At 45.6% G+C, this 25,202-nt stretch overlaps 1 protein-coding gene across 1 annotated transcript in view; it reads right to left on the reverse strand.

The window, feature by feature from the left end:
• GYPC (glycophorin C (Gerbich blood group)) overlaps positions 1 to 22,438 on the reverse strand; it is a 64,669-nt gene extending 42,231 nt beyond the window's left edge. The window contains exon 1 of the mRNA XM_084806761.1: positions 22,237 to 22,438. Within this exon, the coding sequence (XP_084662887.1) occupies positions 22,237 to 22,270 (34 nt within the window). The 5' untranslated portion in view covers positions 22,271 to 22,438. The remainder of the gene's footprint in view (positions 1 to 22,236) is intronic.
• Positions 22,439 to 25,202: the final 2,764 nt, after the last annotated feature.

Raw genomic sequence — 25,202 nt, forward strand, 5'->3', positions numbered from 1 at the left:
TATTACCTTCATTTCACCACCACCCTCTGACCCCCAAGGGATCTTCCTAGGCCAAGACGACATGAAGGCTTTCCAAAAGCTGGAGTCAGCCCTGAGGCCAGTTGTAAATGGTGCATGTATGGGTGTTCCCCCAGGGGGTTAAGCTGGCTGGTTCCACTGCACTTCAAGTATAGAATATATTTTGCCTGCAGTAGTACAAGCCATTGTTTGCATAAGTGAAGATGAAGTGGCTTAACAGAACCAGGCAGTGCATTCTAAGGCCTCAGGGTCTCATCCTTAAAATGAAGAAAGTTACCTGTTCATGCCTAGGTATCACAAAGCCAGTGCATGTTAATAGCAACATTGTTGGACTTTAAGTTACTTTGCCCTGAATGTATAGTGTGTGGAAGGATATGCTTGTTAAAACAGACACGTATATTTACTGTGAGTCTAATATACTCTGGCCTTTTCAGATTCCCCCTTCTTGCACTGATCTAACGTTGGGTAGATTTTTCTTTTTCTTTCTTCTCTGTCTACAAAAGTTAAGTTTCTTCTATGCTACAGGGAGAAAGGGGAATGGCTCTGGTGGAATTAATAACCAGCATGATCTTTAATTACAGGACATGTGCTGCAGATGCCTGGAGAGAGCTACAATTACCAATCTGACAGAAATAGTCATGTTGCATTTCAGACAGGCAAGCTACTGTTTCACCTCTACATGCACGGATTGGCCACCTCAAGGCAGCTGTCAGGATGTGTAAGACACAGCAGTGGTCTGTGTACCATTTAAAAAAGAGGAGTGGGGGCAGAGTGCATGTAGTGCCTGCCACCTCATTGATTCAGGAGAGGGCTTTGCTGAAAAGCAATACCGTGGAGGACACATGGAATTCATAATGCCATCTACTCAATTACTGCCTGGAGCAGGGTAGTGGGGAGGCCACAAACAACACAGGATTCCCTTCGTGCCTGGTTAATGTTGTTAACAACACAAGGCAGAAAACACAGCCCTTCTTTTTCAGGAAAAGTCAAGCATTTAAGAAAAGGGGAAAGACCTTCACCTCAGGCTACTTCTGCTCATTTAAACCATCCTCACACACCAGCTCTCTGTCTGTTCTGTGGCTGGTCTCCTCACCTCCTCATCCATCATGTGTTTATCCAGACAGGAAGCTCCTCAAACAAGCATTTCATCAAGACCGTTATTAGTGCTCAGGTCAATCACAAGCCCTATGACCAAAAATCAGATGCTATGCTACCAAACCCCAAAGGCTTGGTTTGTTCCTATCAAGCAAAACAGTTTAGCTAGAATCACCCTTGGCCCACACCCTGTAAACAAGATGCAAGGATTAAGAGACTCTCAAGTAGGAAAAGAATGTGAAAAAGGAGGAATTGCATCACCAAAAGGAGGACACAAATGACATGCCTGGCACATTGTTTTCTCCTGAGGATCATGGGGTCAAGCAGGAGATCCATAAATGAACTATCACTATCAGTCTGTCAAATGGCTTCAGCAGAAAACAGGCCCTGGGGGTGTGTGTGTGCCCCAGACCTCACACAGGGAGGGGGCCACATCAACACAGATAACCAACATTGATGGATAGTGTTAATGGGTATCTTCTCTGAACAACTGTGTGTATACACACTTTCAGGGATACACCAGTCTAAGGGACCTCTTAACATTGATTGTAGTGCATCTTGGCAGATTTATCCCAATGACGCACATGCACACACAAGTATATTCCGAAAAGGGGTTGGTTTTTTTGAACACACAAGAATGAAAAAACAAAACAAAACACAAGAATTACTCTGGGAATTAGCTGGTTGGTAATAGTTATCATAGAATTCTATGATGGATGTAATCAGACGCTCGCTAGAGGCTTGCTAGACGCTCAACGCAGATGCAGGGAGCGACGAGCGATGGAGGGCATGGAAAGGAGGCGTAGCGCCCGTTTGGTGCGCAAGCAATGGCGGCGTCCCATGGACCCAAGGGAAAGAGGGAGGATCTCTCCCTAGCCCATACGTTCAGGGTCTTCAAGTGATTCTCCTTCAAACGGGGATCAACTGCCTACTCGGAGCATAGGCTACTCTGCTGTTCCTTGCTTAGTCGCTGGTGATCAGCATCTGAAAGAGTCATTAAGTTGTAAAAGGATTAAAGCCTTGAAAAGAATCCTTTCATCTGTGTCTTGAGCTGGCTATTGGAGTCTACTGACAGAGGCCGCTAGGGCACTCCTGACAGATGGTAATGTCCTTTTGCCATGAATAAAACACACCTTAGAAACATAAATTGTAGTCAGTGGCTAGTGCATCACTAATTAGACTTAATGTCTCCAAAATGGAATCAGCTACTCACACACCTCAAAATACCAGTTGGTTCTCTCCCCCGCCTGCACCTCAAGTGGCCAGGCTGGATAAATTGTCTGAGAGAGATCAGTCCATATCAACTTTGGCAACAAGTGGTTCTGAGCGCTCTGATTCTCTTGGGTTCTTCTGGGCTAGCAGCAGCTGCCTCTGCCTGCGGATACCTTAGCAGAAGACTGTCCTTTGCTAGCTCTCCAAAACAGAAAACTGTCCTCTGCAAAGTAGGATACCTGGCCAGCCTAGCTGGTGGCCCAGAACTCACTAATTCCAAACCCCATGAAGATCTATTCATGAGTCTAATTTACCAGCAGAACATCTAATCCCGGTCACCCTTCTTAATGTGGATATCTATCTCGTTCTAAATAGCCTCAGAAATTACTGAAGAAATACCCCCCTAAGCCCCCCCCCCAAAAAAAAAATTGCATCAGCAGAGCATCTGAATATTTTTGGAATATAGATGGTTTTTGAAAGGATGATATGAATATTTAGGGCATTTTCCCAGTTAAGGGAAAATATGACATTGACATACAGTGCAATGAGAAGGAATGGGCGTGTGGGGGTGGGGGTCTCAAATGAACATTCAGGCTGTGGGATTCCTAAGTCTTAAGAAGGGCCTGGTAGGGAAGGGGAACTGGGATTGTGTGGGAATTGGAGGCACACATGGCAGTGAAGGGGGCCATGAAACGTATGGCTCTTTGCCATCCCGCTTTATTTCATGCAGGAACTTTCTCAGCCACTGAGCTAAGTCCACAACAGGAAGGAAGCTGGTCTTTAAAAAGAAGTGAAGCAACTTCTCCTCAGAGGAAGAAATCTTTTAATTCATGCTCTGCTCTGCTCTTGTCCTGGCGCGGTCACTGCTGCAGGCTGTAAAAGTTATACCTGTTGCTTGCCTTTCCCCCTTCAAAGAGCAACTCTCTGTGGAGTACAGAGATGCTGCTGCTATGTGTCTAGTTGCCAAAGGTAATCCCCTAGTGGCATTTTCCTCCTGCTCCCCACCACCTTATTTAAAACCCACAGAGCATGAAGTGTGGAGCATGGTGCGAGGTCCTGGTGTCCATTTGCCGTTTAGAAAGCAAATCCACTGAGGCAGCTTTGAAAATTAAAAGGATATTGGTAAGTGCTGTTGGCATTGCCAGGATGAGAGGTTATTGTTGCTGTTTGCTTTTTTAAAGTGCCGGGCATGGAAATAAGAAAAATCCTGGCACTGGCAATTATGGGAGTTGGGGACAGAGAGTGTCTAGAGCAGGGATCTTTTGAGAAAGCAAGAACAAAACAAAAAACACTCCAAGCCATAAATTGAAAAGGAAAAATGTATGCCTTCCTCCCCTGTGGCCATAACTTCTTTTCCTTTCCTTCCTTCTGCTGACAATGCTTCTAGAATACCCTGGGAGAAAAAGAGACGGTTAAAAAAAGTGTGCAAGCAATGTTAAAAGGAGCCTGTGGGGATTTGGTAGGAGAAAATGGGGGAGGCTTGGCGAGAAGACCTAACAAAACCCAGGCTAGATTCTGAACACTGTATGGATCCCTCCCTTCACCCCCTCCTCACCATAGAGACTGCAATGCTGCAGAACATTAACAGCCATGCCCTCCCTCTCACTGATGGCACAACTCCAGAGCACCCTTTAGAAAGATAACCCTACCAGCACATCAGCCTGTCAATGCTGAAAGAAGGCTGAAGGCTGACTGAGCAGTCTTTGGAAAAATGAGCAAACAGCAGTGAAAAATGCTGAGAAGATAATCCCCAGCAATGCTCAGTTTGCACTGGGGTGCCCAGCTTGAGAGCACTGATTAAACCCATTGGCATTGTTTGGAGGTTAAGAAACAGCAAACACAGGCTTAACATCCAGGCCACCTTGAAGCCTTTCAGATAGGAGACCCACACAGCAGAGGCTGAATACTTTTAAGTGGCCGCATGATTGTTGCAGTCACCAAAGGGAAAAGTAACATCTACCAAACCTGAACTTATCAATGTGGGGATGGGAAAGAGCTCTGTCTGAAACTCTGGAGAGCTACTGCCAGTCAGTGTAGACCGGGGTGGGCAGAAAGTAGAACTCCAAATATTTTGGACTTCAACTCCCAGCATTCCTGATCATTGGACATGAAGGCAGGAGCTTCTGGGAGCTGAAGACCAAAACATCTGGAGATTTACCTTCCTCCTCCTCCTGGAGTAGACAACAACATTAGGCTCAGCCTTTTCCAACTTTGGGTCTTCAGACATTATTGAGCTACAACTCCCAACAATGCCTAATGAATAGTAAGCAGTTATTCTTGCAAATAAAACTGGCAGATATCATGCTTGAATTGTTCCTAAGAAGGATTTTGCCTTTCACTAATAACCTAGCACAGCCTCCCCAACCGGATGCCCTCCAGACATTTTGGACAACAACTCCCAGCATTCTTGACCATTGGCCATGCTGGCTGAGGCAGATGGGAGTTGAAGTCCCAAATATCTGGAAGGCATCAGGTTGGGGAACTCTGCTCAGGCATATAGCATTTTCATTATATGTTTCCATTGTACCCTACTGCAGGGGTGGGCAGAAGGTAGATCTCCAGTTATAACTTATTTTAGACTTCAACTCCAAGAAACCCCCACCACCATGGCCAATGGTCAGGACTGCATGGAGTTGCTGAAGTCCAAAACATCTGGAGATCTACTTTCTGCCCACTCCTATGGCCTACCGCACTGTAGGGGTCCAGTGAGCTTAGAAATAAAACTATAACTAGGATTAGGCATCTTGGGAGTTTTTGGCAAAAGACTAAAATAGTTGCCCCTTCTACTGCTACATCCAGATGCACATGGTCTCCTCCTCATACATCTATAATAGCTTGTTGAGTCTAAGCAAGGCCTCTAATTCTCACAGCATCAGTATCCATTGGGGTCTTCTGGGGCTTTCAGTGGGCTTTAAAGGTAATTGTCAACAGCTTGAATTGGGCCCAGAAGCTAATAGTCAGCTAGTGCAGTTGCCCCAAAACTGTTTGAATGTGTTTGCCACCTCCTCATATCCACCAGCAGGAGGGTGGTATCAATCTGCAGCATTCACAGCTTCTGAGTCATCCTATCTTCAAGACAAAAAGAACCCCTTGTAAAGTGTAATGTTTATAGAGTATGTTTGTACCATTCTAGGGTGGCCACATATCCTCTTATGCAGAGGACAGGCCTCTATTTGAAGGGTTGCCAGAGCAGTGTTCTCTGTTTTGAAGGCATCTTCTCTTTGAAGTGCTGTTCACTTTAAGTCCAGTTTAAAGATAAAGAACCATCAGAAGGAAGAGTTGGGCCTTGAAGTTGTCCATCCAGAGCACCTGGACAGCAGACTGAACAAGGCACACCGGTCACAGTCTAGAGTCGGACACGACTTAACGACTGAACAACAACACTCTATTTGTATTCAGATTATAATAATAATGTCTAGATTTGCCTATCTATATAAGCGTATACAATTTTTATGCAAATAGGTGTCCTCTTTTTTGGTAATGCGTAAGTGGCCACGTTAGGTGGCAGGCGTGACACCCTCCATACATGTCTATCCAAAGGTAGTTTAAGTCAGGGTGAGCAGAGGGTGCCAGACCACGTGTGGTTATGAGAAATAACCCTGTATAAAGAGAATGTTTGAGGTTAATTTCAGAGATTTTGAGAAAAGAAAAAAAAGTTTCAATAAGATTTACAAAAAAATTCAAGGATGCATGTGTGCGTGTCTGCCTGAGAACCACAGAAAACATAAATGCACATTGTTTATTAGTCAAACTGTACTAAGGCTATGTATTCTGGCTATCACCTTCCCCTCACCAGCACTGATTGTTCTGATGAGAGTCTGCACCTGGTGAAAATAGTGTCCACATAGTGGGCAAAGCACGTGATAGAATTGCCACTGAATTTGGGCGGGAACCATAGCTCAGTGGTAGAACACATATTTTGGATGGAGAAGATTCCAGTTTTAATTCCTGGCACCTTGAGTTAAAAGAGCAGGAAGCTGTTGATGGGGAAGACCTCTGCCTGAGAGCCAGTAGAGGGATTGCCAGCCAGAATAAAGAATACTGGGCTTAATGGACAAATAGTGTCTGGTAAAGCAGCATCCTATGTTCCAAATGTCACCTAAAACAAAATGCCAAGGCAACTTTTAAGGTTCCTATTTGCATGAAACAGGTTCAGAAGTTAGACAAGCAAGAAGAAGAAGAAGAAGAAGAAGAAGAAGAAGAAGAAGAAGAAGAAGAAGAAGAAGAAATACATTTAAATAAAACTAGCCCAATTTCTCAGGCATGTCTGACACCTTCCTAGCCCACATCTAAGTTTGAAGGAAGTTAATAGTTTGTTGCTTTGGGATTATTGTCAAAGCTACCTTGCTACAGATCAGAGATGGACAACTTGTGGCCTGCCAGATATTTTAGCTTACAACTCCCATCATTGCTTACCATTGGCTATGCTGACTAGGGTTGACTGGTATTTCGGCCAAAACATCTGGAGGGCCACAAGTTGCCCACCTCTGTAATAAATTGAGGGCATTCCAGTTAAAGTACTTTGTAGCAAGCACCAAATTAGAAGACGACAAGTTAATTGTGAGATTTCCCATTTGGACCTTGGAGCAGCCTATTTTATCAGTGTCAAGACAGCCCAAGGAAGTCTCTTGGTGGAAGTTACTGATAGTAAGCTAAACACTACTTTGGGCTTACTGGGAGGAGAGAGAAAGAAAAGCTTTCTTGAAGTAAGTGTTTTCCCCATAAGCTGTAAAAGAAAAGGTGGAAATCATTTTACAACAATAATTGTGCAAAAAAGTTGATCTGACAGCAATTTTCAGCAGAATCTTTCATTTTAATTCAGAGAGATCCCTGTGGTGAAACATCTGTCAGAGAACAAATTATGTGGGAGGCTGGCCTGCTCTAGAGATTATTCAAAGCAGAATGGCATGTCTGGATGTCCAGATACATTCATCCAGCAACAGGCAGTTGACGCTTTGGTAATGTAGTCTCACTTGGATATGGATTTAATGACAGTAATTATGGGAATGTCTTGGGGTAATTTCATTAATATGGATTTTTTGAATTTTGTTGCCTGTTGGTTCTGTATGGCAGGTGTATCACGAGAGGTGTTTTGACTTATTGATTGCAAATACACCATCCTGCAAAGCTGGTTCTGTTTGTTTATACATGCACACCAGCCCCATAGAGGCCAATCCTAACATGAAAATGTCTTTGTTATGCTGCCTTCACCAGATCTCATGAACATTTTGAGTAGGCTTCACTTGGTGTATTTGCCTGTTGTTGCTGTTTTTAAGTATAGAGATGGTCTGTCACCTAAGTCAGAGAGTGTGGTCTCCACTCTTGTTTAGAAAATCTTAAGAGCCCCCCACCCCCGTAAGAATAGTAAATCGTTAATAATATAGCCCAGGGAAACATAGGCCATTGGCCCCAAACTGTTTATACCTTGTGAACCTTCTGCAGTAATAATAATGTTCAAAGTGTCTGAGAGAGCATATTTGTCTGTCAACCTACTCTTTTTGAACTACTTTACTGGTATTTATTTATTTATTTATTATTAAATTTATTAATCACCCATCTGGCTGGTCACCCAGCCACTCTGGGCAATGTAAAACATACAATAAAAACAGTTTAAAACAATAAAATTCTACAATAAAAACATTTTCTAAAATACCCTAACCCACCCCAAATGCCTGCCTGAACAACAACGTTTTTAATGCATGATGGAAGCTCATTAAAGAGGGGGCATGACCGAGTTCCCTAGGGAGGGAGTTCCACAGAATGGGGGCCACCACAGAAAAGGCCCTCTCCCTCGTCCCCACCAGTCTAGCTGTCCTGGCTGATGGGACGGAGAGAAGGCCATCCGAAGCTGATCTTGTTAAGCGACCTGTCTGGTGCTTCTGGAGGCGCTCCTTAAGATAGGCTGGGCCGGAACCATATAGGGTTTTAAAGGTCAAAACCAACACCTTGAATTTGGCCCGGAAAACAACTGGTAACCAGTGCAACTCCTTCAGCACTGGAGTGATGTGATCTCGCCGGCGGCTGCCTTTAATCAGGCAAGCCGCCGCGTTCTGTACCAGCTGCAGTTTCCGAACCGTCTTCAAGGGTAACCCCACATAGAGCGCATTACAGTAGTCTAAATGAGAGGAGACCAGGGCATGTACTACCGATGGGAGCAGATGGTCGGGAAGGAAGGGGTGCAGCCGCCGTATCAGATGGAGTTGATACAGCGCTGTCCGGCTCACAGCTGACACCTGAGCCTCCATGGACAGCTGGGAGTCCAAAATGACCCCCAGGCTGCGGACCTGGTCTTTCAAGGGTAGCCGTACCCCATTCAACACCAGGTCAACATCCCCCAGCCTCCTCTTGTCTCCCACCAAAAGTACCTCAGTCTTGTCAGGGTTCAGCCTCAGCCTATTCCTCCCCATCCAGCCACTCACCGTCTCCAGACATTTGGACAGGGATTCTACGGCTAACCTTGGTGAAGATTTAAACAAGAGGTAGAGCTGCGTGTCATCCTCATATTGATGACACTGCACCCCAAACCTCCTGATGATAGCCCCCAGCGTCTTCACATAGATGTTAAATAGCATCGTGGAGAGGATGGAACCCTGTGGCACCCCACAAGTAAGTGGCCACGGGTCCGAAACCTCCTCTCCCAGTGCTACCCTCTGGTACCTGCCGGAGAGGAAGGACTGGAACCACCGCAATACGGTGTCCCCAATGCCCAAACCCTCCAGGCGGTCCAGGAGGATACCGTGGTCAACAGTATCGAAAGCCGCTGAGAGGTCGAGGAGAACAAGGAAGGAGCATTCACCCCTATCCAGAGCCCTCCTCATATCATTTACCAAGGCGACCAAGGCTGTTTCTGTCCCATGCCCAGGCCTGAAGCCCGACTGAAATGGGTCTAGATAATCAGTTTCTTCCAAGTGTGCCTTCAACTGCATCGCCACCACCCGCTCAATCACCTTGCCCAAAAATGGCAGATTTGAGACTGGGCGAAAGTTGTTCAAAACTTGAGGATCCAAGGAGGGCTTCTTTAAGAGCGGTCTTATCACTGCCTCCTTGAGGGCTGATGGCATCACTCCCTCCTCAAGGGAGGCGTTCACCACCGCCTTGATCCCCTCACCCAGTCTCTCTCTGCAGCTCATAATGAGCCAAGATGGGCAAGGATCAAGTAAGCAGGTGGTTGGCCGTACCGATGAAAGCATCTTGTCCACTTCATCAGGAGGAAGAAGCTGGAACCAATCCCACAAAACCGGTTTGCCACAGGCCGCCTCTTGCTCACTAACTGTATCCACAGCGTGCAGAGTAACACACCTAATCTGATCAATTTTATCTGCAAAGTGCCTTGCCAAGGCCTCACAGGAGGCCTTAGAATGCTCCAGTGGTTCCGGAGCCACAGGACCGACCAGGCTCCGGACCACTTGGAACAGCCTCCTGGAACAGCACTCTGCAGACGCGATAGAGGCAGCATAATATTCCTTTTTTGCTGCCTTCACCGCCACGTGATAGGCTGAAGATACAGCTCTAGCCCGTGTCTGATCATCTTTGGAGTGCCACTTCACCGCCACCAGTGCTCTAGCCGTCTCACCTCCTGTTTCAGAGCTCGTAACCGCGGATTGAACCATGGTGCAGTCCGAGCCCTGTTCAGGGGGAGAGGGCATTTCAGAGCCACCTGATCTAATGCCCCAGTGATTACGGCATTCCAGCCACCCACCAGGGTCTCGACCGAGTGGCCGTTGGCATGCCCCAAAGAATCCCCAAGTGCGTTCAGGAATCCATTTGGATCCATAAGACGCCTGGGGCAGACCATTTTAATGGGTCCTCCACCCCTGCGGAGGGGTTGTGGAACTGAGAAGTCCAACGTCACCAGATAGTGATCTGACCATGACAAGGGGGTGGTGGATATACCCCCAACTTCCAGATCACTCCCCACTTCTCCAGAAACAAACACAAGGTCTAGTGCATGACCGGCTACATGGGTGGGCCCAGTTAGAATATGGTGCAGCTCCCAGGAGGCCATGGTCTCCATGAAGTCCCGAGGTGCTCCTGTGAGGATGGCCTCCGAATGTACGTTGAAGTCCCCCAACACCAGTAAGTTAGGGGACTGTACATGCACATCAGAGACCACCTCAAGCACCTTGGCCAGGGAGTCAGTCGTGCAGTGGGGTGGACGGTACACGAGCAGAATCCCCAGACTGCTCTTCGGGCCCAACCTCCAGTACATGCACTCAGCAACCTTGGTCTCCCGGAGAGGTGGTCTGGTGAAGACCAAGGACTCTCGGTAGATAACAGCCACTCCCCCTCCCCGATCCCCAGCCCTCGGCTGCTGTGCATACGAAAATACAGCTGGACACATGGCTGCAAGGGTTGGAGCAGCAGCCTCGGCTGGCCAGGTCTCCGTAATACATGCCAGGCCTGCACCCTCATCCAGGATCATGTCATGGATGAGGGAGGTTTTCTGGGTAACAGACCTGGCATTGCAGAGCAGCAAACGAAGGCCAGAAGATGGGGTCACGCCTTCCCCAGCCATCCTTTGGCTCTGGACAGGCCCGGAGCAGGGGACAGATACTACACATCTCTCCCTTGTTCCCCTTACCTGGCATGGCCTGCCCCTAGCGCTCTGCCAGCGCCTGCCGCCCAGCCTCAGTATCTTCTGGCCCCCAACACTCCCCCCACTGCCTCCATCAGGTGGACACATGCCCCCTCGCTCCCGCCTATCAGGCAGGCTACCCACCCCTAAAACCACAACAACAAAAGCAGAAGAGGTATCTTTAGAAAAGCAAAGATAATGGGCTGAATTTGGGGCACCTGTGACCATTCCCCTGGATCACATCTCTCAAAGTACAACACCCATTCAGGAACAACAGTAAGAAATAGGCTCTCTCAATGCAATGGTGAGGCCCATAATTGCCTCAGTAGCCAGTAGACCAGGGTGGGCAACTTCTGGCCTTCCAGATATTTTGGCCTACAACTCCCATCAGCCCTAGCCAGCATAGCCAATAGTGAGGGATGATGGGAACTGTATGCCAAAACATCTGGAGGGCCACAAGTTGCCTACCCTTGCAATAGACCAATCATCTCTCTCGTTGCCATTGGTACGTTTGAAAAGCAATCGGGCACATGCTCCAGAGTTAAAATCAGTGCTGTGCTGAAAAGTTCTTCCTTTTTTTTAGTATTCTTATGCTATTTGATAGAAAAGAAACTGCTTTCAAAAAGAAATGCCCTGGAGGATAAAGAATAAAATCTTGGAGAAATTCTCAAGGGTTCAGTTCACAGCCTTACTTATGGGGTGGCTGAGGGAACAAGTGTCCTGTCTTCCATTGTACAATCATCTCTCTGGCAGCCTGTAGCCTCCTGAGCTTCCTGCACTTCAATTAAAGCCCAGGGGAAGATGGGTAACTCCTCCCATAGGGCTTTTCAGATCAGGAAGTGCAGGCAGCTTGGGAGGCTGCAAAACAATTGAAAGATGTGTAATAGAAAGCTAAAACACACACAGCACCCTCACCCACTTTGCAGTGACTAGGTAAGTTCAAAGAAACCACCAAGGGAAATTCATATCTATTCCCTGAGAATAAGGTAGAAAAATGGAAGACTCTTTCAGGGAGGAAGAAAACTTTCAGGAAATTGGAGGACAGGTTTTGGCACAGCAGCAGCTCCACCTCTTCCTGGAGCTGGACACAACACTGCCTCCTCACACCTGCATTGTGGAGGGTGCAAAATGGAAGCTAGGCTGCCAGCACAGTTGCTGCTGTTGCCACTTGCAGTGTCGATGCAAATAAATAAATAAATAAATAAATAAATAAATAAATAAATAAACCCTTAAGAAAAAAGAAGCCAACCTAGGAGAAACTGTTGGAGAATTTCTCCTCCCATGGAAGGTGAAATTTGGTGAAATTTTCCTTCTGATTTCCTTGCCCACAATCAGGCTAGAGAACCTCAAGAGGCTGTTTGTGAACAGCTCTATTTAAAATATGGGCATCTCGTTGGTGAATAATAAATGCATTTGAGTCATGAAAGTTAGTTCTTGTTTGATTTGTATGATGTGGATAACATCTCTGGATGACAACCAATAACTCTACCAGGAGATTTCAATCAGGAGGACTTAAATATATACAGAAAACTTTCTACCCGCAGAGAGATTCTACCGATATGCTGTATTCCACTGAAAAGAAGAATAGGCCGGGTTGCCAGATTGTGGCAGTATTTTGCCAAATTTATGTCTAAGATTGCATGATAAAACATAAGATTATTCAATTGCTTAAAAAAATATCATTTCAACACAAGCATTCTACTTATCCCCTTTCCTATGTATCCTTTAAGGTGTCCAAATCAAAAGACCCAGCTTGAAAGACCACAGCTTATATTGAAATAATAAACACAATATATATGATAAACATACAATGTTCGTGTGTATGAGGGGCTGCCTAATAATCATGAAATGTCTGAATTGGACCATGTTTTACATTCAAAGTTAAACATTGTCGTTCATGTATCATCATCACTGCAGAAAATGTTTTGCTGATATGCGCTCCGTCGTGGGAATAGGGGCAGTGGCACTGTTAGGGCTGCAAGTTTAGGGCTCCATAACTCAGACGGCCCCCAAATGACAGGACCATGTCAGCAGCAATAAAACTGATAAGCAAAACCATACCTAGATAAGAATAGCATGCATTAAAATCCTGGCAGAACAAAAAAAGTGTCAGCCGCCACCAAAGGGCTTAATGTGTTAACTGCCCACCCAAAGGACTTCCCCTTTTAAGAAGAGGGGGCAGCTCATACATGTAGAAGCTCCATGGACACATTGGAGACCACTTGATCACCATCTGCTAGTTCCTGGATTGTGGTTTCTCCTTTTTAAGCAGCACCTCGTGGACATTAAAGAGAGGGCACGCACACTTTTCACAGTAGCATCATGGACATGCATAGCTTGTGTAAAGTATCGTACTTGTTTTGCTTAACGTAGCTCTTGTCTGGTGAATATGATCCCCCTCAGTTTGGCCTGCTCCCAGTTACTGGCACATTGTAATCTGAGTTGACATTACATACATGGCAATCTTTGATTCTGAAGGCTGGACTGTTAATCATGTTCCGTTATGGGGCATTCTCCCTCAGCCAAGCGAGCTGGATTAGATCATTTTTGGATTAGGTGAACCTTCTTGTCTTTTCTGGCCCTACAATTCTATGATGAACCAAATGGTTAAAAACAAGAGGTAATTCTTTAAAGCCATTGTCCTTTGCAGGCCTGGCATCAGCATGTGGCTTGATCGGGCAAGTGCCAGGAGCCCCAAGCCCCAGCAGGGCCTCTGCAGGGCTTACCATTGCCAACGTGTGCCTGTGCCCCGTGCTGAGAATGCCCTTAAAAATAATCTTCTTGCCACTTGGTGCAGCAAGGGAGTGATAGAACTTGTTGTTGTTCTTCAGTCGTTCAGTCGTGTCCGACTCTTCGTAACCCCATGGACCATAGCACGCCAGGCCTTCCTGTCCTGTGCTCTCTCCCGGAGCGTGCTCAAGTTCATATTCATTGCATCCATGATGCTATCTAGCCATCTCATCCTCTGCCATCCCCTTCTCCTTTTGCCTTCAGTCTTTCCCAGCATCAGGGTCTTTTCCAGGGAGTTTTCTCTTCACATTAGGTGGCCAAAATATTGGAGCTTCAGCTTCATTATCTGTCCTTCCAATGAGCACTCAGGGTTGATTTCCTTTAGGATGGACTGATTTGACCTCCTTGCAGTCCAGGGGACTCGTAAGAGTCTTCTCCAGCACCACAGTTCGAAAGCATCAATTCTTCGGCGCTCAGCCTTCCTTATAGTCCAGCTCTCACAGCCACACATTACTACTGGGAAAACCATAGCTTTGATTAGACGGACCTTTGTCGGCAAGGTGATGTCTCTGCTTCTTACTATGCTGTCTAGGTTGGCCATAGCTTTCCTCCCCAGGAGCAAGCGTCTTTTAATTTCATGGCTACAGTCACCGTCTGCGGTGATCTTGGAGCCCAAGAAAGTAAAATCTGTCACTGCTTCCATTTCTTCCCCTTCTATATGCCAGGAAGTGATGGGGCCAGATGCCATGATCTTAGTTTTTTTAATGTTGAGTTTCAAACCAGCTTTTGCACTCTCCTCTTTCACCCTCAACAAGAGGCTCTTGAGATCCTCTTCGCTTTCTGCCATTAGGGTGGTATCGTCTGCATATCGGAGGTTGTTGATAATTCTCCCAGCAATCTTAATTCCGACCTCTGATTCATCCAACCCGGCATTTCTCATGATGTACTCTGCATATAAGTTAAATAAGCAGGGTGACAATATGCAGCCTTGTCGTACTCCTTTCCCAATTTTGAACCAATCGGTTGTTCCATGTCTGGTTCTGACTGTTGCTTCTTGACCCTCGTACAGGTTTCTCAGGAGACAGGTCAGGTGGTCTGGTACTCCCATCACTTTAAGAATTTGCCACAGTTTGTTGTGATCCACACAATCAAAGGCTTTAGCGTAGTCAATGAAGCAGAAATAGATGTTTTTCTGGAATTCTCTTGCTTTCTCCATGATCCAGCGAATGTTGGCGATTTGATCTCTAGTTCCTCTGCCTCTTCGTAACCCAGCTTGTACTTCCGGTAGTTCTCGGTTCGCATACTGCTGAAGCCTAGCTTGTAGGATTTTGAGCATCACCTTGCTGGCATGTGAAATGAGCGCAATTGTGCGGTAGTTTGAACACTCTTTGGCGTTGCCCTTCTTTGGAATTGGAATGTAAACTGACCTTTTCCAGTCTTGTAGCCACTGTTGAGTGTTCCAGATTTGTTGGCATATTGAATGCAGCACTTTAACAGCATCATCTTTTAGGATTTTAAATAGCTCGGCTGGAATACTGTCATCTCCGCTAGCGTTGTTGTTACTAATGCTTCCTAAGGCCCACTTGACTTCACTCTCTAGGATGTCCGGCTCAAGTTCAGTGACCGCACTATCATGGCTATCAGGGACATTCAGATCTTTCCTGTATAGTTCTTCTGTGTATTCTTGCCACCTCTTCTTAATCTCATCTGCTTCTGTTAGGTCCCTGCCTTCTTTGTCCTTGATCATGCCCGTCTTTGCACAAAACGTTCCCTTGAGATCTCCAATTTTCTTGAAGAGATCTCTAGTCTTTCCCATTCTGTTGTTTTCCTCGATTTCTTTGCATTGTTCATTTAAGAAGGCCTTCTTGTCTCTCCTTGCTATTCTCTGGAACTCTGCATTCAGTTGGGTATATCTTCCCCTTTCTCCCTTGCTTTTCGCTTCCCTTCTTTCCTCAGCTACTTGTAAAGCCTCATCAGACAGCCACTTTGCTTTCTTGCATTTCTTTTTCTTTGGGATGGATTTTGTTGCTGCCTCCTGAACAATGTTACGGACCTCCGTCCATAGTTCCTCAGGCACTCTGTCTATCAGGTCTAATCCCTGAAATCTATTCCTCACCTCCACTGTATATTCATCAGGGATATGATTTAGGTCATACCGGAACGGTTTAGTGGTTTTCCCGACGTTCTTCAATTTAAGCCGAAATTTTGCAAGAAGCAGCTCATGATCTGAGCCACAGTCAGCTCCAGGTCTTGTTTTTACTGACTGTATGGAGCTTCTCCATCTTTGGCTGCAAAGGACATAATCAATCTGATTTCGATATTGACCATCTGGTGATGTCCATGTGTAGAGTCGCCTCTTGTGCTGTTGGAAAAGAGTGTTTGCTATGATCAGCATGTTCTCTTGGCAAAACTCTATTAGCCTTTGTCCTGCTTCATTTTGTACACCAAGGCCATGCCTGCCTGTTATCCCGGTGATTTATTGACTTCCTACTTTAGCATTCCAATCCCCTATGATGAAGAGGACATCTTTTTTGGGTGTTAGTTCTAGAAGGTGTTGTAGGTCTTCATAGAACCGATCAACCTCAGCTTCTTCGGCATCAGTGGTTGGGGCATAGACTTGAATTACTGTGATGTTGAATGGTTTGCCTTGGATTCGTACTGAGATCATTCTATCATTTTTAAGATTGTACCCCAGCACTGCTTTTCCCACCCTTTTGTTGACTATGAGTGCTACTCCATTTCTTCTAAGGGATTCTTGCCCACAATAGTAGATATGATAGTCACCTGAATTAAATTCGCCCATGCCTCTCCATTTGAGTTCGCTGATTCCCAAGATGTCGATGTTCAATCTTGCCATCTCATGTTTGACCACCTCCAGCTTACCTTGATTCATTGATCTGACATTCCAGGTTCCTAAACAATATTGTTCTTTACAGCATCGGATTTTCTTTTCACCACCAGACACATCCACAGCTGAGTGTCCTTTCGGCTTTGGCCCAGCCGCTTCACTCTTTCTGGCGCTACTTGGAAATACCCTCTGCTCTTCCCCAGTAGCATATTGGACACCTTCCGACCTGAGGGGCTCATCTTCCGGCGTCATCTCTTTTAGCCTTGTGATACATTCCATGGGGTTTTCTTGGCAAGAATACTGGAGTGGGTTGCCATTTCCTTCTCCAGTGGACCACATTTTGTCAGAACTCTCTGCCATGACCTGTCCGTCTTGGGTGGCCCTTCACGGCATAGCTTATGGCTTCATTGAGTTACGCAAGCCCCTTCGCCACAACAAGGCAGTGACCCATGAAGGGGAGTGATAGAACTAGGGATGTACAAAACCCTTACTGTCCGGGGCGGGAGGGGGTCTGTGTGGGGGGGGAGTTGATCCGTTCCTCCCCCTGGAATCCTCGTGGGCTGGCTCTGCAGCGATTCCGTGGAGCTGCTGGCCAGCTCCGTATAGCCAGCGATACAGTCGCCATTGCTGTGCCATATCGCTGAGGAGGAAGGAATCCAGATGCAAATGGTATCCACTACACCATTTGCGGCCGTAAAGCCCTTAGTTTAAGCTAAATGCATCCATTTATGGCTGCATTTAGGTTACTCTAAGAGCTTTACGGCCGCAAATGGTGTAGTGGACGCCATTTGCGTCCGGATTCCTTCCTCCTCAGCAATACGGCACGGCAATGGCGACCATATCAATGGCTATATGGAGCTGGACATGGAGAGGAGCTGGCTTCAAAGCGGATTCTGGGAGGGGGGTGGAGGTGAGTGCCCTGTTCTGCTGCGGACTCCGGAGGCTGGATTCCTTTGAATCCAGCCTCATTGCGGTCCATGGCAGATTTCTCTGACATCCCTAGATAGAACCATCATCATTTTAATCCTTCCTCAAAGGCCCTCCAAGTGATGCTACATTGGGGCAGGATTAAATGGATGGCTCCCTTGCTTGCTGCAGTCATTGGAGCTTCTCTCAAAGGTGAGCAGAAAGGGGAAAAGTCTTTTAAATGGGCCCAGGGCTGGCCCATCCCCTCACCTTGCTATAGTAAGTTTTGTATGGCCTCCCAGAGGATTTATGAGGCCTGGTGCAGGTGTGATGTCCATTGAGAAAGAAATTGCTCAAAACCTTGATCTCTCAGCCACTGTGCTACAGTTTGTATGAGCCAAAGTTCGAAAAGCCACATTCTGAGCTGTGGCAGTGCGCTATGCAACACAGCAGAACTATCACAGGTTTTACTTACAATATGTTTGTTTTGTAGCAGTTCCTATCTTTTGAGAAGCATTCTTTATTTCAGAATATCCATTATTTTTAAGTTTAAAAATAATAAAGAAAAGTTATAAATAAAAAAGGGATCCAGCTGACCTCTTACAACTTTATTTTATTATTATTTATATTATGCTTATTATAGTGTTTACAGTATTTGAAGTGCTACGTGCTCGGTAACGTTGCCTCAAAGCCAAGCTGTGTTCCACTGATTTTTACCGAACGCGAATAACATCAAAGTGAAAATTGAAAAAGAAACATACTTTAAAGCTAATTGAAGGAAGATCATGTTTGTAGTTAGTATTCAAGCAACCTGTTGAACCTTGAAAGAGAGGTTACAGACACTTGCTTTTTTGCCACCCTAGCTCACTGCAGACAGTACATTTTTAAAAAACAGCCCCTCAGCTCAGCCCTGGCACCACTCCAGAGCTTGGTGCCCCGGGTGACCACTCAGCTCGCCCACCCCTAAGACCAGCCCTGAATGGGTCCTCCTGCTACAGGTAGCTGGATTAGATGGGCCCCTTTAAGTTCTTTTTCCTGAGCAGAGCACCAAGAAGGTGCAAAGAACAAAAGAGCTGTCTTTTTAATCTGACCCCAATGTTTTTGAAATAACGTTGCTCTGTTACATTGGGGGGGGGTTAACATGGCGGCTCCCTCACTACGGTATTACAGTGCTGCTCTCTCTAGCACTGCTTCTTGCCCCCGTTACTTGGTAAGTCCACCAGGGATATGGCCATTAGAGAGGGAGAGGCACCAAAGGAAATTGGCCCAAGGTTCCCTCAAACGTGGAACTAGCCCCTGATCCTTTGACACTAGAGAAAGCTTGAGAATAAGTGGCATCACTGTTGCTCTTGGAAACTTTAAGTTGGTAACTGGCTCGGAGTTGGAAACATTGAGATCCAACATCTCTCATGAGCTCCTTAAAGAGAAAAGGTTGAGTACCTCCCTATCCTAAAAGGAAATCTGTATGCCCCCTTTTTTCATGCTTTCCACATCCCACTGGTTGCCACAGGCATTATGTCACAAATAGAAAACAACTGTTACATGAACAGGTATTGAAAATATGCAGTCTGTTGTTCAGGTTGGATTTATTCAGGCTCAGCTAGCTATGGTGGCAGACAGCAGAACAGGAGAAATAGCAGTAGTGCCTGGTGAGGGCATTAGGTGCTCTGGGCTATTCAGCAGCAAAATGCTCTAGCCCTGCCACCATGCAGTGCCCTGAGAAGGGCACACATGGCTGCCTTTCCCTTGGCCGCTGCTCAGTGGGAACAGTTCTTACTACTCTTTGATCCACCTCCCTAGCCACCATTGAGAATTACCTCGAGAAGTATTCTTAAGAAGGGGGAGGCCTAGGGGTTTTATCCTGAGTAGATGGATTTGTGAGTGTTCACACCTTGGATTTCTGGGCGCCTCAGTCAGGCCTACCAAAAATTAGGATCATGATTGGGAAAGAGATGCAAGGTTCCCTTTTACTGTTTATAGTATGTTCAAGATTAAAAGAACGTGCAGGTGAGCCAACACAAAATTGTAGATTTCTCTCCCCCACCCCCGAGTTGGGAACAGACCAAGGGTTACTACGATATTGTTTATAACCATTCACACAATCCAGAATTAGTGTTTGGAATTCACTGTAACAAAATATGCTCATGGCCATTGGTGTAAATGGCTTGGACAAATTCATGGGAAATAGGTTGTTTGACAGGGATGATGATATGGGACCTCAAGGGTCAGACATTGCAGGGGAGCAGTAGTGGGTGAGGGAGAACAAGCCTACATGCCTTGCTGGGTAGGCTTCCCAGAGGAATCTGGCTGGCCTATGTGGGAAACAGGATGCTGCTCTAGATGGCCACTGGTTCTGATCCAGCAGGCTCTGAGGGTCTTACACTCTTAAGGTAAACAGGAGGGCTGGTTTGGGCATATTGAAGAAATATGGTAATTATATGGCATTTGGGGTGGTTTAGGGTATTTTTTATAATGTAGAATTTTATTGTTTTAACTGCTTTGTTGTTGTACATTGCCCAGAGTGGCTGGGTGACCAGCCAGATGGGCTATTAATACATTTAATAAACAAACAAACAAACAAACAAACAAAGTGGCGAGATTGTCACATGTCAGACCAAATCCAGCGCAAGAACAGCCTATAAAATCCCACTCTGGTGCAACGTGTCTACTAACTATGCCCATATTTAGATGGTTACTGCTACCTATGATGGACTTGCACATACTGCAGGAAGCACATGATGGCTACTCATTGCTATGCCATTTGGGAGCGGATGATTTGTTCACCTATGTGTGGGGAACATGTAAAGTTGCACATACTAAAACTTTAAACATCACTGTACATTGTGAATGCATCAATGTACAGGTCCACTAGCATTTCCCGCCATCCCCCACCTCCCCCCATGCCATCAGAATGACATGGGAAACCAAACCACTAAGATTGGGTTTCATCACCTCAGATCCTAAGATAAGTGAATGGAAACAAGTTCATGGAAGGAACGTTTCCCATCCTGCCTGCAACCACCTGTGCCTTCTGCAAAACCTCTGGTTATGGGGAGGTCTGCACAGTTTGGGGTGATTCTTCCCTCCCCCTTCAGCCCCCCCCCCGATCCATCCACATTGTTCTGAGGCTTCCGTGAACTTCCGTCCATTCACTTATCTTAGCATCCAAGCCACAGCATGTGAGTGTGGCACCGTTTGCCCAAGTCGTCGCAGTTGATCAGCGGTAAGGCAGTCGCTGGCCTAGTCAAGTGTTTTAGCCCCTCTTATGGAAATACAGACAAACTCAGGGGTATGTAACATGGGGCTGTATTCTGCAAAAAGTTGAAGAGTCAAAAAAAGAAGGAAAGGAAAAATTAGAAAGGGATTTGTTTTTGTTTTTTGCGTGTTTGAAATGGGCATTACATTTGGAAAGCTTACAAACAGGATAAGATAGTATTGTGTATACTTTTATGACACTTCCTTTGTACCATACTATTCATCATATCACAGTGTAGGCCATTTACACATTCCTTACATTTTCAGTCTATCATGCAACAATGTGGGCTAGAAGGTTACTTAAAAGAAAGCAAGGGAAGGAAAGAGGGCAGCACAAAACGCTCGTTTCCTTCCTGTGTACTCCTGCCAGAGAACCAGAAAACAAGTCCTCAAATTTCACATAAGCTGGACATGGACATACTGAATATCTATGAATTGATTTCCCAACACTCCTTTATGTTAGAACTTAGATACAAATCTTGCTGGGGAATTGGATTATCCATCTCGTTTGCACTGGATACAGTGCAAACGAGAAATGACCCTAGCCTCTCCTTCCCTTCCCTCTGCTGCTTCCTCTTTGTCGATTTTAGATTGTAAGATCCTTGGGGCAGATTCCAGACTAAAGTTTGCTTATGTAACTTTGAAAAGTGCCATTTACACTGACATCATCATCATCATCATCATCATCATCATCATGTTAATAATTAATTTTAGATATGTCGTAACATTATCAAACTTGTTGCAGCTGAATTCCAGTCTTTCCCATACATGTAATATGATCTCTATCTTGGAATCTGCTTCAGTGGCCCTGCTGGAAGCCTACAGCTACTTCTCAAGGACTCACTATTGACAAACATTAGAGCAGAAACTGATGTGTGTCTGTCTCATTAATCGCCCGCCCAAATCTCCTTGGGCTAAGTTCTTTCCTGGTATAACTTTTCACCAAAGCAGATGGATTCTGTAAACAGGAATTACAGCCCCCCTCCTCCTTGTTTTTCTATCACTCCATTGCTGTATGCTTGTTTCACCAAGGTTCTGAAAACAAAAATGCATTGTGGCTAAATATAGACTGACAGTTTGGGGCTTGGCGCTCATGTTACATAGAGACAGTTCCCTGTCCGTATATTAGTGAGGTAGTAATGTCCCAGCCAGGAGACAGAGAAAGAGAGAGAGAGAAAGAGAAAGAAAACTACTGAACAGCTATACTTCCTTATCTTAAATGCAAACAAAAAGTAAATTTTAGAAAATGCAGTTAATTTCTAGTTTCAGTTATGCTTTTTCTATAAAGATACATAATAGTTAATCTGGAGTTGATCTATACAAATAACTGTTGTGTTTGGATTCCTGCCTTGACTTCTACACACACACTTTCATTCTGTCTGCCTGCTTCTCACACCACCCACACTCGTAAACGCAAGAAAGAAAGGAGTAAAGTTTCCAGAACACTCTTTAGAAAGGAGATCGCTTTAGAGAGAGACATCTTTTTTCAAGGAAACCCCCCCCCCCACAACCCAATCCCAAAGACTTTACATTAAACTTAAGAGTTGCACAGTTGCTGTTAAAATCCCGGAGTTGGGGGAAGATATGGAGTACTCACGCGGAGCAGATGTTGTGCTGTTATGGGGAGTCATCCTTTATGCATTCAAAAATGCCCCCCTTTTTTTGTACTGACGGTCTCGCTTTCTTATCCACAATCCAGAGGTGGATGAAGCAGAACAGCTGGAATTAGCTGAGGAGAAACCAAGAGAAAGCAGCTCTTGTTCAAATGCTTCTTGTCTGGTTCTTGACCATTTACCACTGGAAAAGGAAACATCACATGTGTCATTCAGTTTGGCCTCTCCAGCTCACATGCAGAGGGGAGGGGCGCTGGTTCCAGATAAGCACTAACTGTTTTTTACATTTAGTTTTCCTATCCCACAGCCGGCTAGGACCTTTCCACTTTTAACAAGCAACAAGTTGAGACAAATGCATCTTGATTCCAAATCAAAAGCTAAGTGCATCTCAAACCAGTGATGTATACCACAGTATAGTATAATATAATGGCAATTGTGACCTTAAGAGGGGAAAATGGTAACTCTGTCAAAATCAAAATCAAGGATTTAACAAAAGGGCTTTCATTCTTTTACTGCTGCAGCAGCCTTTCAGAGACCTTTTTCCGTCTTCAGCAGGGAGGTGCACAATTGTATGTGTGTTTCAGAGGGGTGAAGGCAGTGTGAATGAAGCTTTGTTTATTTATTTATTCATTACATTTATATCCCACCTTTTTTCCTCTCGCAAGGAACCCAAGGCGGCTTACATTATCCTCCTCCTCTCCATTTTATCCTCACAACAACAACCCTGTGAGGTAGGTTGGGCTGAGAGTCTGTGACTGGCCCAAAGTCACCCAGTAAGCTTCCATGGCCGAGTGGGGACTAGAACCCGGATCTTCCAGCTCCTAGTCCAACACTCTTGCCACTACACCACACTGGCTCTTGTTGACCATGCACACACACATATTCCACTTTTGCCCTTGGTCAAACATGTTTTGCAGGTTTTTGTCATGTTTCAGAGATCTATTAAACTTATTTGTCCAGAAGTGACAGTGGGGCAAAAGAAATTACTGTGTACACTGGTTTACCAAAGAGGCTGAGCTGCAAATTGAGGAGTTACTGTTTCTAATCAGTCCTCTGCCAAGGAATCATGAGGTGGCCTTAGGAAAGCTGCAATCTCTCTGCTTCAGCTCTCTCCCTCCTTCCTATCTGCAATATGTCGATAATAGTTACCTACCTTACAGGGTTGTTGTAAGGATTATGTGAAACACTTTGTGCACTCAAAGGAGCTGTACAAATCATGATGATGATTATTAGACCACAGGAAATATCTCAAGCCATTTTCAGCTGCCTTAAAAACTATATGCTAGTCTCCAGTTCCTCTCACAAAGGAGGAATAGATCCATTTGCATTCAAGAAACACCACAAGTAAAACAAATGTTCCCACTGCTTGGGATGAAGGTATTCCCACGATGAAAGTTGATTTGTGGTAATATTTCTGGGATCTGGCTTTGATATCTTGCTTTGACACTGGTTTATGTGGCCTTAGGCACTGAGGGAGCAATCCTATGGCCACAAGACAGCAGCTAGATGGCCACAGGATGTCATGTTATCCAGGAACCGACTTCGGAGCCCACGCTCCGAGGTCGGTGGCCAGAGAACCGACTTCCTCCCACCTCTACGCTGCCTCGGAGGCAGCACAGAACAATCTTGCCCTCCATGCTCACAAGAGGAGTGTGGAGCAGCTGAAAAGGGGCATGGCTGGGGGCATTCTAGGGTGGGGAGGGTGGAAATGCCTATACGACACATCCAATGTGTCATACAGCAGCCTCCTTCCCCGCTCCATCCTCCCAGAGCTAGACAGCTGCCATCGGCTGTCTAGCCGAAAATGCAGGGTAGGAGAAGTGCAGAGGGAATGATTCCCTCTGCGCTTCTCCTGCCTTGCTTTGGATAGGCAGTTGCTCTGAGTTCGGAGGCGGCCGCCTATCTGGATAGGATTGCGCCCTTAGTTAACTTTTGTTTTTCTGAGTTCTCTACCAGTAATCCTAGCTGATGACAGGGTTCTTCTGTGAACTCCTTCTGCTCTATCATTTAGGAAGCCAACATTCCCTGATAGCATATATTATTACATGTATTCATTCATTCCATTTTTATCCCACCCTTATTAATTAATTAATTAATTAATTACCTTTATAATCTGCCTTTTTTCCTCTTGCAAGGAACCCAAGGCAGCTTACATGGTTCTCTTCCTCTTCTCCATTTTATGCTCACAACAACCCTGTGAGGTAGGTTGGGCTGAGAGTCAGTGACTGGCCCAAAGTCACCCAGTGAGCTTCATGGCTGAGTGGGGACTAGAACCTGGATCTCCCAAGTCCCAGTCCACACTCTAACCATTACACCGCAATTGCTCTCTAGGAGCATTAAGGAACGCAGGGTGGGGCAAATGACCCCCCCCCCATCCATTTTATTCTTACAGCAATCCTGTGAGGTAGGTTAGGCTGAGAGATAGCTACTGGCCCGTATACAGTAACCGCACTGGCTCTCTTAATCTTAATATTTAAGCAGGTATGGAAGTATACCATCAACTTCTGGACTCTTACAGTGACGCCCAATCCAGATGCTTCAGCACATTTATAATATTACATGGCACAGGGGAATGTTACCCATACGGCACTGTTTTCTTGATCCCAAGTCAGATTGCAAAGAGATTTCACAACTACCTAGGGAAGCAGAAACCAGACAGCACAGCAATGTGATAACTGCCGTGATAACTCTGTCCGGGAAATTGTCCGACACAATTGTTGTTCAGAATGCACATTTAGTGAGTGTATTTGGATGAGGGTAATTTTGATATTCCCATAGCATGCTCTTCTTCTTCCCTACTTTCTGCTGCAATAAAGGGGTTGAAACATGATGAGCAGATGTGTACTGTATTCTCGTAGCCTGGTGTTTATTATAATAGCATCCCATTGCTCTAAGCCTCAGACTCTAAGAAGTTCAGGACACCATTTTAGCCTCACACCAACCCTGTGAA

Source organism: Heloderma suspectum, chromosome 1, assembly GCF_057233095.1.
Source record: "Heloderma suspectum isolate Gila_16-S chromosome 1, 16-S_ref, whole genome shotgun sequence".
NCBI lineage: Eukaryota > Metazoa > Chordata > Lepidosauria > Squamata > Helodermatidae > Heloderma > Heloderma suspectum.